The 14,837-nt window shown below is 40.6% G+C and overlaps 1 protein-coding gene across 3 annotated transcripts in view; it reads left to right on the forward strand.

Annotated features, from left to right (window-relative positions):
- lmo7b (LIM domain 7b) overlaps nucleotides 1–10,590 on the forward strand; it is a 31,238-nt gene extending 20,648 nt beyond the window's left edge. For 2 of the 3 annotated variants that reach the window (XM_030045626.1, XM_030045634.1), the window contains 12 exons: nucleotides 1–55; nucleotides 1,537–1,562; nucleotides 1,669–1,776; nucleotides 2,056–2,142; nucleotides 4,209–4,390; nucleotides 4,666–4,710; nucleotides 5,278–5,330; nucleotides 5,408–5,576; nucleotides 5,750–5,992; nucleotides 6,125–6,233; nucleotides 6,822–6,924; nucleotides 9,948–10,590. In XM_030045626.1, the coding sequence (XP_029901486.1) occupies nucleotides 1–55; nucleotides 1,537–1,562; nucleotides 1,669–1,776; nucleotides 2,056–2,142; nucleotides 4,209–4,390; nucleotides 4,666–4,710; nucleotides 5,278–5,330; nucleotides 5,408–5,576; nucleotides 5,750–5,992; nucleotides 6,125–6,233; nucleotides 6,822–6,924; nucleotides 9,948–9,970 (1,203 nt within the window). In that variant the 3' untranslated portion in view covers nucleotides 9,971–10,590. The remainder of the gene's footprint in view (nucleotides 56–1,536; nucleotides 1,563–1,668; nucleotides 1,777–2,055; nucleotides 2,143–4,208; nucleotides 4,391–4,665; nucleotides 4,711–5,277; nucleotides 5,331–5,407; nucleotides 5,577–5,749; nucleotides 5,993–6,124; nucleotides 6,234–6,821; nucleotides 6,925–9,947) is intronic. The other variant, XM_030045640.1, reaches the window with a different exon arrangement.
- The last annotated feature ends 4,247 nt before the right edge of the window (nucleotides 10,591–14,837 follow it).

A 14,837-nucleotide genomic window follows, 5' to 3' on the forward strand; every position in this document is an offset into this window, starting at 1 on the left:
GGTATAGATTGCAGAGGCATGGCTGGAGAGTTTTCTGACAACTCCAGGAGTAAAGGTAATAACTCTTCTATAGCACTGCAGGATTACATTAAATAGAGCACAAACAACAGTAGCATTGAGCAACTTGGCTTCTGTCATTCCTCACCTTACATTTCCTCCCTCTTTATGTAGACTATAAACTTATTATTAGGAAAAATCAGAGGAGGAGAGCAGAATTTTTCAAACAAAAAGGTAAATTCCAGGTTAAACTTTGGCTCCTTGCAGACACTATTGGTGGCTGGCGCTTTGCTTGTTGGTAATTGTAAAATTGTTAAGTGTTTTATCACATTAGAAAATCAACAACCAACATATTTCAAAAGAATTTAATCAAGAAAGTAGTTGAACAGTCTCAGTAGAAAATATGCAAGTGATGAATTCGGTCTTTGTATGTCCCTGTGCAACAATGACAGTTGTGTATAAGTGGACTCAAGTATCATTGACATAACACTGATGATAGCCGTAATGTAATAATACACTGGGCGTGCACCACATGTAGGAAGTCCTGTGTTAATGGTCACTAATTTTGGTAGTAATTTTTCATGATAATTTAGGTCTCTTCCACAGGCAGACATGTTGATGGTGATTTGATAATGTTGTGGGTTCAGTCATGAATCATATGTTTTCTAAAAATAGACTTCTCTTCAGGATGTGCAAGGATCAACTCGTGGGTTTACCTTTGTGGTAAATGTTAACATAGTGTGGGCATATTTGATATTATGCTGTGCTTCTGATCAGCATGCTAAAGTCCAGAAGTGGCTGCTTGTTTTGGAGTGTTGCAGCGTGTGAACAATGTTTTTATTACAGCATGTGAAGTTCTTCTCTGTCCCTAATAAGGCATGCTTTGCTCATACAAGCTTGCTCTCCACAATACGGTGTCTTTCTCAGTATTTGCTGTGAGCTGTCCTTGTGCTGGGGATACATCAGCAGATCACCAGGCTGGTTTACTCCTGACTTGTTCATTTAACAATCGGAAGGAAATCCTAATCAGAGGCTTGGTCACGAACAGTGTTTGGCATAAATTATCTGGTAGAGGGAAGGGTTTACAGATTCAATCTTAGCCACTGTGATCGACTCACAAGCTGATGTGAGCTGCCCCAATAAGATCAAACCTGCTTGATATTTACAACCTGACATCTGCTCTCAATCTGAACAAGTTCTTTGTGGGGATCAAAGATTCATTATAGCAGCGAATGCCAATAACCAGTGAAAGCTGGATTTACAGTGAGGTGATCGAGGCAGAAGCAATACAAGTGACATATCAGGATTCAGCAGGATAAGTGGAGTTAAGCTGTGTACTGTGTAGTATCCCCTCCTCGGAGTGAGCATGTTTATGTCTAAGAGACAGTAAACCTGAGACCAGTTGTTGTATTGGACACAATAGATTTGCAAAATTAATTTTGATTCTTTAACTCCTAGTTTGTCCCCAGCCTTAGTGCAGTGTGTATAAAACCTACATGAGACATAGACTTAATGTGATGACTTTGTTTTTTCATCTAGGTGGCTCAGAATCTGCAATATCTGATGTAAGTAACGCTGAATACTGTGTGTAGGTGCATGCATGCTTACATGCGTGTGGCAAAAGTGGTTGTGTATTTGTGTTTGTGATTTAGCTAATGTTTGCATCACCAGCTCCAGGTGCCATCACTTAATGCCTCCTCATCCGGCTGGTCTTGGGACCATGAAGAGGAGCGCAGGCGCCAGGAGAAGTGGCAGGAGGAACAGGAGCGTCTCCTACAGGTCACGACAATTCCCAGAACATAATCGCAGAAGGCAGAGAGGGCACTCAGTTACAATATTGTCTTGTTTCTTGATTTTTAAACACGTATGTTTAGTTAAAACCATACTAAGTTCATGCAAGATAACTGACAGAGAAAATAGCACTGCTAAGAAAACTGTGGATTCAACCATTGGTGGTGGTGGTGATAACACATGATTTATTTCTTTAACTGTGTCCACCTTATTGTGGAAGGTTTGAGTGGTTTCAACTGTGTGTGTGTGTGTGTGTCTGTTTTTCAGGAGCAGTACCAGCGGGATCAGGAGAGGCTGGAGGCAGAGTGGCGGAAGGCGCAACAAGATGCAACTGGAGAATACAGAAAACCAGAGGTAAATTTGTGTGGGTTGTGGAATCAAATTCAGGCTGCAGCCACATTTCTTAATTACAGCTGAATCTATCCAAGGCAGCATACTTAGTGAATATTGTAGTACTTCCCACTGTATGGTTATAATTATGAACATACCTCAAACTTAAAATTCTCAAATTGCAGCCCTCCCAGTGTTGTATTCGACTCCCTAGGCCTCGAGTCAGTGGAGTCACGAGTCCTCCGTGTTTGAGTCATATCTGTGTCACCAATTTTGAGTCGTGTTTGATTCCAGTCCACATAACCTGTGCCTGTGCTCAAGTCATCTGTCCATGTCTGAGTTGATTTTCAAGCTGGGCTCAGACCGCTCTGTTTGTTGTTAGCTGACTTCACTCGCTCATGGAGGTTACATTTCATCATCGCTTCACTGAGAGCTGATCATTCAGGACATACAGTCATTTTTATGATAATGTTACCTGTCCTTAATGTATACTGATTACAACACAGCTGCTTACTTTTCACATCGGCTCACATACTTTCCTGGATGCATCCTTGACAGATGTCTATTAAAATATGATGCTGTCCCCGTCTTTTTTTCAACTATTTGTTTGCAGATTGAGAATCTAGCTGAGCTCTTAGTTGAATCCATTGCAAAATCTGTATAGGCAAAGCGCACCACAAGGGGATTATCCTTCAGCATCTTTGAATACTGCAAAAAGAAAAAAATGAGTCCCCAACTACAGTGTCCAAGTCCAAAGGCAGTTGATGCACAAGTCCTGGCCAAGCTCATCACCCAGCAATACTTACTCTTTAAGAATGGGTCTGCTGTCTGAGAGATTTCCCTAATAGCACACTCACATCAGCCCTACGGCATCCTGATATACTCTGGAGATTGTTATAACGTTGGGTCTCCGGAGTAAAAGTCCAATGGAATGTCAACATCAGACCTACACAAGTCAGCCAATTGCAATCTTAGATCTACAGCCTGTATTGGGCAGATGTATTTGTACTATCTGGGTGTAGACACTGTAGCCACTTAGAATATCAGTTAGAATAGAGTTTTCCAGTGCCATGCACTACACCAAGTATGAGACAGCTCCACAGATCAGTGGCACCACGTCAGGATTTGAATGTAAGAAGAGACAGGGGGAAAATTGTTTCTGTCATGGTAAGCCAGCTAACTTAGCTGGAGTACTCTAAGACAGTTGGCAAGGACAAATAGGAAAATACAAAGTAGCCAAAAAAGGCTGTCCCTTGCTTAGTGCCAAACTGCAGCAATGAAGTGATTGTTTCACACAAAGCACAGCAAAGTACATATAAATACAGACACGTGTGACCCATAAGCCAGAAAATACATAGCCTATCAGCAGTGTTTGTGTTCCGTATCAGACTTGTCCAGTTTGCTGATCTTTGGTGCCAGGTGATATCATCACCTGTTGTACTCTGTAGAAGGTGGAAACACACCTGGAAGATTACAAATTCATGCCAGGCTTTCCATAAGTTTGAGTTTGGGGTTTGGTTGCTTCCAGAACACCACGTAATACATGTGTGTACATTGAAATGTTTTTGAAAACGTTGTTTTTAATGTACGATGACTGCTGTTTTTAGGTTCCAGCAAAAATTGCGCACATTGCCATTTTTGGGGTGCATTTGTTTGTAACCTGTCGCGTCATGGTATTGCAATATCTACATATCAAGCACCAACAGTCACTATGCACCCAAGTCTTAGGTGGCAGCTTCTTCTCTCCACCTTTTTAAAAAATGTATATGACTTATACAAGAATACCTGAAGTGTGGACTGATAAATTTTGTTTAAACGTCATAATCCATACTTAACTATTTTGACATTGGAAATCCTGAAACCCAGATCTGTGAAACTAAAAATACTGAGTTGGTATTTTTAATTGGAAGTGCCGACACTTATGTTTGCCCCAAGGGCCTACTAAATTAAATGTATGTTTTCCAGTGATGCCCTCATTTAAACTGTTTTGTTAGGGCCCCCATGAGAACCTTTTGAGGATCCTTGCGGCCCACTCTTAATTGCCAGTTCTTTACCGTGTTTCAATAAAAATGCCTTTCATGTATTTTCAGCTGAACGCCTGTGAGATAACCAAAGGTCTTGAAAGCTCTGTCAGGACCAATCTCCCTGTGAATGGAATTGGAAAAAAAGATGATGGGTGGAGTCCTGAGAGGGAAGATGTGAAAAGGACAGGGTCAAAGCCACAGAGAAATGGGCAAGCAGTGCAGAATGACACGATTACAGAACAAGACTGGTAAATAAACTTTTATTCCACTTGGTTTTGATGCCACCATCATTGTGCAATTGCTTCCGTCCCTCTTGAGTGCAATCGTGATTACATGCAGCACGCACAACCACTGTGGTTAGTATTGTTTGAGTTGGGGTAAATTCTAAAGCAATTTTGTGACATCCCTTGCCTCCATTTCTTATAACTTGGCATGGTTTCTCTTTCCCTCACTGCTTTTGCTGATTCTGCTGCGCTTGGTGCTTCTTGTGCTGCATCTTGTTGCTGCTAATGCTGTGCCTCAGGGCTGCAGGCTCCTGTGGCTTTGCCCAGTTGTCTCCTGCACACAGGTCAGTGCAAGTTTAGCTCAATTTCCTCTTTTTTGCAAACACTTAGGCTAGTCAGTTATTTTTGTCAAGCTCTGGGTGAACTCTGGGTCTGGGTCCTACAGTAGCATATTTCAGTTTGATCTGTAATAGTGGCTGCCAACCAAGAGAATATATTCAAAACCGACAACCAGTCATGTTGTCTGGCTAGTTTGGTTAATGGTCTGATCTGTATATGCTGGCATGAGCTAGAAAGCTTTTATAATGTCTTGAACTCTTATGATAACCATATCCTACCTTGATATCAGAATGATAAGGGGACATATTTGGTTCAGAGCCTAATATTTTGCCCTCAAAAATTGGTGATTATAGATGAGGTTTAGATTAGAAAGCTAAAATTGTTCTGATCCCGTAGGAAATTTCTCTGGTTTCCACTGCATAGATGGAAATTACACCCTAGATGCTTACTGTCATCTTATAGCTTACCAGTCCCTGAGAGCCTATGTTAGTTACTCATGCTCACCTTATGCCTGTGTTCAGCAATTTTTCTTGAAGAATTAAGTGAACCATCTGTGACTGTCTTTCTCAAAGGGCAAAGTCCAAGTCAACTCCAGCACTGGCCAGCCTACACAAACAGACAAGAGGTTAGTCTAGCTTCACACTACACTGTTATTTTGTTTTGATGATGTCCTGGGTTAACCACACAGTTCCACTGGTTTAGGGGACCAGAAGAAGAAGGGGCAGTGCATATCTAAGGCAGAGCAAGAGAGGCAGCAGATTTTGGAGGAGATGAAGAAGAGAACTCAGCTTCTGACTGACAACAGCTGGATACGCCAGCGAAGCTCCAGCATCCATAAGGAACCAGTCTATACTGGAGTTCCCCTGAAGAGGTACATCATTTTGTTTTGTACCTGGCTCAAACAGAATTCTAAAGTTGTATAGCCTTTTATCTTGGCCAGCTGTTTGTTCTAACATCTTGTTTTTTTTTTTTACCCAGTAACGGTATCATTCTCTTGAAAGGATCTGCTACCCTGTTTTCTGAACTGTGGCCTCTCCTTTTCAGGTATGAGTCTCTGGACAACCTCCACACTTCTGCAGTCTCGAGCACCATGGCAAGTCCCCACTACTCCCGACCACACTCTGCTGCCGGTTTCTCTCTGCCAAGTAGGACCTGCTCTCCCCGCTACAGTGTTGGGCCGGGGTTATCCCAGAGACAGCAACCTTGGTCCATCGATTCCTCCAGTGGCTTCATCCCTGGAGATGAGCCAGCCAACCAGTCCCTTCCTGGGTCTCAGCAATATGGCAGGTACTGTATGTGAATCATTTAGGGCTTATGTGTCTTTTGCATGTCGTGCTGTATATTACTTCTTATCTTAGGATGATTGTATGCACATTCACGATCTGTTTTGCCCGTAACACTATCACATGTGCTGCCCAGGTTTGTCAGTGGCAAGAAGACATGCTGTGTGTGTGAGCATGTCCTGGGTAGGGGGGCAGCCATGGTCATTGAGGCCCTTGGCCTCTGCTGCCACCTCGCCTGTTTCCAGGTGAGAGGTTTTGGCTGGTTAGTCTGCTCAGCGGGAGTCTGTTAGCAGCCATAGTTCATAGTAATATCGCTAACCTTGCCAAGGTGAATAAGCACGCACTAGCATGAGCGTTTCTGGTGACACCTTTCTATGTTTGTACCTTTCTTAACCGGTCTTTGTAAGGGTGTGGCCTGGTGGTGTGTCTGGTTTGGTGGTGCCTCATGCTATCATCTTCTGTCTTTATTTTCCTTTCAAAACTGCTGCTGCGGCAGAAGATACCAATACAGTGTTTTACTTTGCTTTCAGATGCTCAATGTGAAAGTCTCTCTGACAGAGCGACACCAGATTTATTTGAATAATGGTCATTGTCATTTCGATGTAAAAGTTGGTTGTATTTGTCAGAGGGTTGTAGAATGATTATCAGTCATAGAATAGTGGTACATGGTATACAACTATGATACAAAAATCACTTTGCTTCGCTTTTCTATTTTTGACTAAGGTGAAGAATGTGGTGAGCTAAATTGGACTCATAGACATTGTTCAATATCAGGTGAACTTCTTGTGCTTAGTCTCTGATCCTGTTCTCACTTCTCTCTCATGCTCCTGCAGTGTGTGGAGTGCTGCAGACCTCTCGGAGGAACAGAGACAGGAGTCCAGGTTCGAATCCGAAACAAGAAGCCCTACTGTGAGCCCTGCTATTTCCACTTCAAGTGTGAGTATTGGTCTGTATGAAAACAGTGACTTAGCCTCATCTTCACAACCACATGTTGCACCTTATCTCTGCTGTGCCATACATTACTACCCTATGCAGCTCACTCTTTTTCTTTGCAGCTCACTCTCTGAAAGCTCCATTCCGATATTTCTTGCACCAGTATCTCTAGTTCAATCAGTCTACATGTCAAGTACAGATTAAAGGAACATTTCACCCAAAATACAAAAGTTATTTTCCCACATAACATTAGTGAAATGTTTCCATCCAGATAGTTTGTGTGTTTTGGCAAGGTTTCCAGTTTGTTTCAGTCTTGCAGTGGGGCTGGATAGTTAAAAGGCGATCAAACCATCAAAAATGTATCTTAAGTGAGAGAAAAATTCTCATTCCAAATCCTCATTGCTTTTAATACTCCTCCCCTCATACCTCAAAAAACATCTCAATTAGACTCAAAAAACATCTCAATTAGACTTTGAGCACCTCAAAAGGGGCTCAAAAGACAGCCCGGCACTTAATGGTTTAATGGCACTGCTACTCAAAACCGAGGCTGCAGACATCATCGAAGGCTGTTCCATTTGGAAGGATTCTGTAAATACAGCCAAGAAATGCAGCCCTCACCCCACAGTTTTCCAAGGCCTATAACTCGTGCGGATTATGTAAAATAACAATACAAAGGCTTCATAAAAACTTTTACTTCATCAAACATAATCAGTGGGGGTACATGTAACTCCCACCGTGTCCTTTGTCATTACACAATGAAAGGCCTGAACATATACACACTGCGTGGTTGCTCATTAAAAGGGACTGAATTGACTCACAGCATTTCACCAAAAGACAACCTCAATGAAATAGCTTTATATTATGTATTCATGTATATACAGTACAGGCCAAAAGTTTGGACACACCTTCTCATTCAATGCGTTTTCTTTATTTTCATGACTATTTACATTGTAGATTCTCACTGAAGGAATCAAAACTATGAATGAACACATGTGGAGTTATGTACTTAACAAAAAAAGGTGAAATAACTGAAAACATGTTTTATATTCTAGTTTCTTCAAAATAGCCACCCTTTGCTCTGATTACTGCTTTGCACACTCTTGGCATTCTCTCCATGAGCTTCAAGAGGTAGTCACCTGAAATGGTTTTCACTTCACAGGTGTGCCTTATCAGGGTTAATTAGTGGAATTTCTTGCTTTATCAATGGGGTTTGGACCATCAGTTGTGTTGTGCAGAAATCAGGTTACTACACAGCCGACAGCCCTATTGGACAACTGTTAAAATTCATATTATGGCAAGAACCAATCAGCTAACTAAAGAAAAACGAGTGGCCATCATTACTTTAAGAAATGAAGGTCAGTCAGTCCGAAAAATTGCAAAAACTTTCAATGTGTCCCCAAGTGGAGTCGCAAAAACCATCAAGCGCTACAACGAAACTGGCACACATGAGGACCGACCCAGGAAAGGAAGACCAAGAGTCACCTCTGCTTCTGAGGACAAGTTCATCCGAGTCACCAGCCTCAGAAATCGCAAGTTAACAGCAGCTCAGATCAGAGACCAGATAAATGCCACACAGAGTTCTAGCAGCAGACCCATCTCTAGAACAACTGTTAAGAGGAGACTGCGCCAATCAGGCCTTCATGGTCAAATAGCTGCTAGGAAACCACTGCTAAGGAGAGGCAACAAGCAGAAGAGATTTGTTTGGGCCAAGAAACACAAGGAATGGACATCAGACCAGTGGAAATCTGTGCTTTGGTCTGATGAGTCCAAATTTGAGATCTTTGGTTCCAACCGCCGTGTCTTTGTGAGATGCAGAAAAGGTGAACGGATTGATTCCACATGCCTGGTTCCCACTGTGAAGCATGGAGGAGGAGGTGTGATGGTGTGGGGGTGTTTTGCTGGTGACACTGTTGGGGATTTATTCAAAATTGAAGGCACACTGAACCAGCATGGCTACCACAGCATCCTGCAGTGACATGCCATCCCATCCGGTTTGCGTTGAGTTGGACGATCATTTATTTTTCAACAGGACAATGACCCCAAACACACCTCCAGGCTGTGTAAGGGCTATTTGACCAAGAAGGAGAGTGATGGAGTGCTGCAGCAGATGACCTGGCCTCCACAGTCACCGGACCTGAACCCAATCCAGATGGTTTGGGGTGAGCTGGACCGCAGAGTGAAGGCAAAGGGGCCAACAAGTGCTAAACACCTCTGGGAACTCCTTCAAGACTGTTGGAAAACCATTTCAGGTGACGACCTCTTGAAGCTCATCGAGAGAATGCCAAGAGTGTGCAAAGCAGTAATCAGAGAAAAGGGTGGCTATTTTGAAGAAACGAGAAGAAAGAAACGAGAATGTAAAACATGTTTTCAGTTATTTCACCTTTTTTTTGTTAAGTACATAACTCCACATGTGTTCATTCATAGTTTTGATTCCTTCAGTTAGAATCTACAATGTAAATAGTCATGAAAATAAAGAAAACGCATTGAATGAGAAGGTGTGTCCAAACTTTTGGCCTGTACTGTATGTCTGCAAGCCTTGCAAGTGCTGTTATTTATTCTTGAACAGCTGTTGCACACAGAGGCAGTCTAGTTGATATAGTCTCATTTATTGTTTGTTCATTTTAATATGGAAAACGTTTTTTCAAACAGCATTTGAATCATGTCTTGGTCTTATTGGCCTTGACCAGCCTTACTACTATTTCCACCCCCCATAGAGTACAAATTAGAGACAGATAAATACAGTCATCCTGTATTTATCCAGGAAATAGTTCCCAACATAACTCTTGACCAGTGATGGCTGTGGATTATACCAGGTGTGTGTGTCATCATTTGGAAAAAGCTGTTGCTGTTATGTTAACGTGCATTTTTGACAGTTTGAGCTCCTCAAAACATTACACCTCCAGCCCCATGTTATTCAGGAGCCAGGTGCCAGACAAGGGTGACCATTTTTTTGTATTTTGGGTGAACTGTTCCTTTAAAATAATTTTTGGAATTGATGATTATTAATTATTTTCAAACATTTTTAGACATGTCTGCCCCCTCCATGTGACCAGAATGTGGCGCATCAGCTTGCGGCATAAGCAGCTGCCTCAACACACATTGCTGGATAAAGCTCTAAAGAAAACGTGCTGATGACACATGATCCACTCAACTGGGCCATGACTCTCATCACCTAACCTGTGGTAAAAAACATAACTCTGATGTCATGTACGGTCATAGAGTTGTCCTAGTCGATCTATAAGCAGTGTACACTCCAAATGGCTGTTTTTTAATCAGATTTAGTACTTAATTTGTCTGTCCTTTTTGCTCATTTATATCCAAGTAAATTCACTAAAATTTAATATATAAAACTGATGGTAATTATTAGTCTTTGATAAATGCTTTTTATGTAGACATTAGTGTTGCCATTCATTCAGTTACCTGTGTTATCTTTGATTGCTTTAGCGATATGTAATTTTTTTGAGATTCCTTTAATGTAACCTTAATAGGGGAGACTGTATGGATGGAGGCACATGGTGACTTTTACTGAAGCACTTTCCTTTCTGTTGCACACTCACCAAGTGTGCTTTTGGGGAAATCAGTGGTACAGTGGTACTTACATGTCTCACATGATAATGGGTGGTATCTTAACTGAAACGTTGTTTGCAAATAAAAAGCACTGAACTTATATCTGGAGGGTGTTTGACTTGTTTGTGCATATTCACACCACATGGTGGCATTATTGGCCTCAAAGTGAATCTGCTGTTTCAGTGTCAAGAGAGATGTCATGTTTAGATTTAGGTGTATGTTAAGCATACCCTACAGAGCTCCGGCTATGTAACTGTTTGAATTATTTTTTTAACCTGTACTGTACAGTAATGTATCTAATTTTGATATGATGCAGAAACAATAAGTTTAAAGGACACATAGTAGTCTTCAGGTGTGTTTTCACTTTGCTAGCTTATGGATATGTAGAATGACCTGATAGCAGTGGCATCAGGTAATGAGCCTTTTAGTAAACAATGCTGAACAGCAGGTAAACAAACAGCACCTTTTTGGATGTAGAATTAACACTACAAGTTATTAAAATAATCTTGTCAGAAGATTAATTGAACTAATCATCAACAAATTCTGAGCTCGCGCTGACTTATGCAAGAGTACAAACATCCATCAGAATCCTTGAATGCATATTTGCCAAAATACTTAAAGAGCCACTGTCCTTTTTATTTTTCTGCTTACTGTGGTATCTAGTGTTGACATGAGGTGTTAAATGAGACCTGAAGGAGCAATGTTAGTTTGACATATATTTGCCTCCTGTTTCTGTGATTGGCGATATATTATTGCTGCCGAATGCATCACAGGGCTGACCGCTGAAAAAGGGGATGTCCATTTTTGGCAGCTGTTACTCATGGAGAAATAAAAAGAAAAAAAAAGTTCTATTTTTGTAACGTGTTGAAAAAGTTTGCTGCAAGTCACAGTGATTTGTTATAAAAGCATGTTGTAAAACTCAGGATTTATTATGTATACTGTTTTGAGGATATAAAGTCTACATTCTGGTTCACATTGCACCTAATTGTACATAACATGTCCCTCCAGTGTAAACATCCCAAACACAAATCCACTCTAGCAGCTTGTATGATATGCATCCATACACTCAGAAATGTAACTGGGTTTACACAGACCATGTCTGCTCACCCTCCATTACCCATTTCCTCTAAAGAGAAAGAGAGAAGAGAATGTTTTTTGTTTGTTTGTTTTTTTGCATGTGAATAGGGAAGTGCTGTGCTGTAAAATGGTAGGAATAGACTCTGTCATTGTTTAAAATGAATACCCCGACCTTTTACCTGAGTTCACTTAACACATACTGTAACAGCAGTATTGCTACTAAAAGCGAAAGTTGGGTTGCATGAGAATAAAAACAATGCAGGCCAGAACAAAGTATAACGTTACAGATTTCTTGGAGAGTCTTGAATGGTCGATCTCTGTGCCAAGTGAAGACCAGGAAATGCAAAAGTGGAACAAGAAGAACATTAAGTACATATTATCTCTAGGTCATGGTGACAACAAGTCTTAGGAGGAACTTTTAGTCTTCGACAGGTCATTTAATCACTCCTTGGAGGACGGAGCTCTCAGGACAGTAGAGACAGCCAAGCTGAAATGTTAAACATTAGTCTCTCAGTCCTCTTGGCCTGATGGATGGAAATGTACGGTTTGCCATGACCCTCTCTGTTTGGAGGAACAGATCAGCTCCCCAAAGGCACGAGTAGAAATATTTTTCAATTTCTGACATGTTCCATCTGTTTAGAATGGTTCCTCTGACCCCAGCCTGGCCTATTAAAATACCACAAGCAAGCGGAAGCACTGAAGGATCACAGTCAAGGAGACAGCCAGAAGATTTACTTCTAATGTAGTTTGGGATTTAATGGGTTGAGCAGATTGGACATAATGTTTACATATGTCATTGGTCGAATTCAGATTTTTTCTCAGTGTCACTGTCACGTCCCACTAGTGAGATATAAGGGTTTGATACTGACCGTATGGTCAGAATAAGTATAGCTCAATACTCAGATGTTTAGATTTCACAGGCCCATTGATAGCTGTGCTTACTCAGGCCTGTATGTGGATAGTATCTTCAAAAGCAGCTAGGTTTGATATGGCAGAGGGGGTGTGTTTATGGTCAAGGTGATGTCTACCTTATATATGTATATATGTCTATGGCAGAGATGACAAGTCAGTGACCCTGGGTCAGTGTATCAAAACATGTACCTGAGTAAGCACAGCTATCAATGTCCCTGTGAAATCTAAACATCTGAGTATTGAGCTGTACTTATTCTGACTTTGGGCAGTCAGAAATGTCAAGAACATGAACTAAAAGTGTTATTTCACTTCCCAGCAGATACTGAAACCCCCCTCTAATTGAAGCCAATTATCTGCATTATAGCACAATTCTAATACAGCTCATCATGTTTATTATTACAACAGCTGATAGCAGAGATCATAGACATATATACGTATATATGTCTATGATGTCTGCAGAACAGATTAAGATGAAATTTATTTGTTGTGTATGATAATTTTTTATTGTACAATGACTTGATGTTGATGTCTAAAATCCATAAACATCACTAGGCAAATATTTACTTCCCAGTTATTATGCATTTCATTGTCATTCAGAATCTAAATCAAAACATGCAATTAAGACCAAACTGTAATGTATTTCATTGTGTGTGTGTGTGTGTGTGTGTGTCCTGTAACTGGTGAACTAGCTTGAAGGAAACCAAACAATCCATTGCAGTACTGAATCTATCACCAGGAAAACAAAAATATCCTGGCCTATCTGTTCTTTTATAGCACCATGGGTATTTTGTACTTTTCCATTAACATTTAGCAAGTTTAGTCAGTCAAACACAGAATAAAGTAGAAAATACTGGCATTTATAGAATGGGGGAAGTTTTAAAACATTTTAAAGTATTTTAAATGGCTCACAAATCAGTACGTAGTTTAGAGCACAATGTGAATAATGTTAAATCAGACTGTTTGGGGTTGGAGATGGGGGTTGGGGGTGGGTGGGTTGTAGCGTAAGTGGTGTTATTGTAACACGGGATGTGACCCCGCAGGACAAATTCATCCTCATGCTGTACGATGTTTTGACCCTCTTCAGCTCTCTAGCTATAATTTTCCATTATACACGAGGCTGAGGCAAGATATTTTGAGAGCTTTAACATAACAGGGCAGGCTCTGCTTTGCCTATCAGCCCTACACTAAAAATTGTCCTTAAGCTTTCAGTGTATCAAGGATTATATCACTGCTCAGTTCAGTTCAGTTTGGAGCATCTATCTGTTTTAACATATGATGACCATACTTCACGCTCCAAAATCGAATTTCCATTTCAGGAACATAGAAAATAAAAGCCTTGTTTTTAGCTTAACCTCTGTGATTTTTTTTTCTGTCTATGGAATGATGATGGAATTTGAAAACATTCCATAAGACCAAGGATGGGAGAATTTTCTCAGCCAACCTAGGAGCTGGTAGTCACCAAAACTGTCATTTTGGTGACTATCGTGGTATTCGCAAGACAGCAGCAATATGCATGAACTCAACATGGATGGCAAAGAAGCGGACAGCTGGTGAATAATCTGATTTGGCATCTAAAGGGAGAATGTCAGACTTTTGAGCATCTGCTTTTTTGTTCATCTTGATTGACAGGTGTAAATATGAGTGAAGTGCAGTCAAAACACCTGCCAATCAGTCTCGCGTATACACATCTGCCAGGATGGGAGGGGTAAAGATCTGGCCGTCAGGTTGGACCGTCTTGAGCATCATTATTCCACACTGTTGTCTTTTATTGTTTTATTTGCATCTTTTGTTTTATTTCAAAGTTCTCGTTTTTAGCCTTTTCTTTTTAATTCCACCCTGTGCTGTTTTTAATGTTTAATTTTAAGGTTTTCGAGTGTTCTTTTTATTGTGAAGCACTTTGAGCTGCAATTCTTGTATGAAAGGTGCTATACAAATAAAGTTTTATTATTATTATTGTTGTTGTTGTTGTTGTTATTGTTATCAGATTTTCTACGAAGAAGCTGTTAGTATCTTACTTTTATGACGAGTTGCATCTTGGAAACATGATCACAGATCAACCATTATGGGCAAATATGATCTTGGTCTTGGTCGAAGAAACGCATAACAGGCTGTTCCATAGAGTCCGTTATGCCAACATTATACAGCAGATAAGAAAGCAGCAGTAGCCTAGAGCTAATTAGAATTATAATATTGGTTGACAACATCTGACAACTTGAGATTCATTCTATTGCCTCTGAAGTGAAAATGATTTATGAAAGGCTCCTAATGTATCGAAAACATGGTCCAGAAATATATATTTTCTTAAATTAGTTCTCATTTTGACAACTGTCCCTGTTTGTGTGCTCTGTTTTTTTTTTTTT

Source organism: Myripristis murdjan, chromosome 3, assembly GCF_902150065.1.
Source record: "Myripristis murdjan chromosome 3, fMyrMur1.1, whole genome shotgun sequence".
Taxonomy (NCBI): domain Eukaryota; kingdom Metazoa; phylum Chordata; class Actinopteri; order Holocentriformes; family Holocentridae; genus Myripristis; species Myripristis murdjan.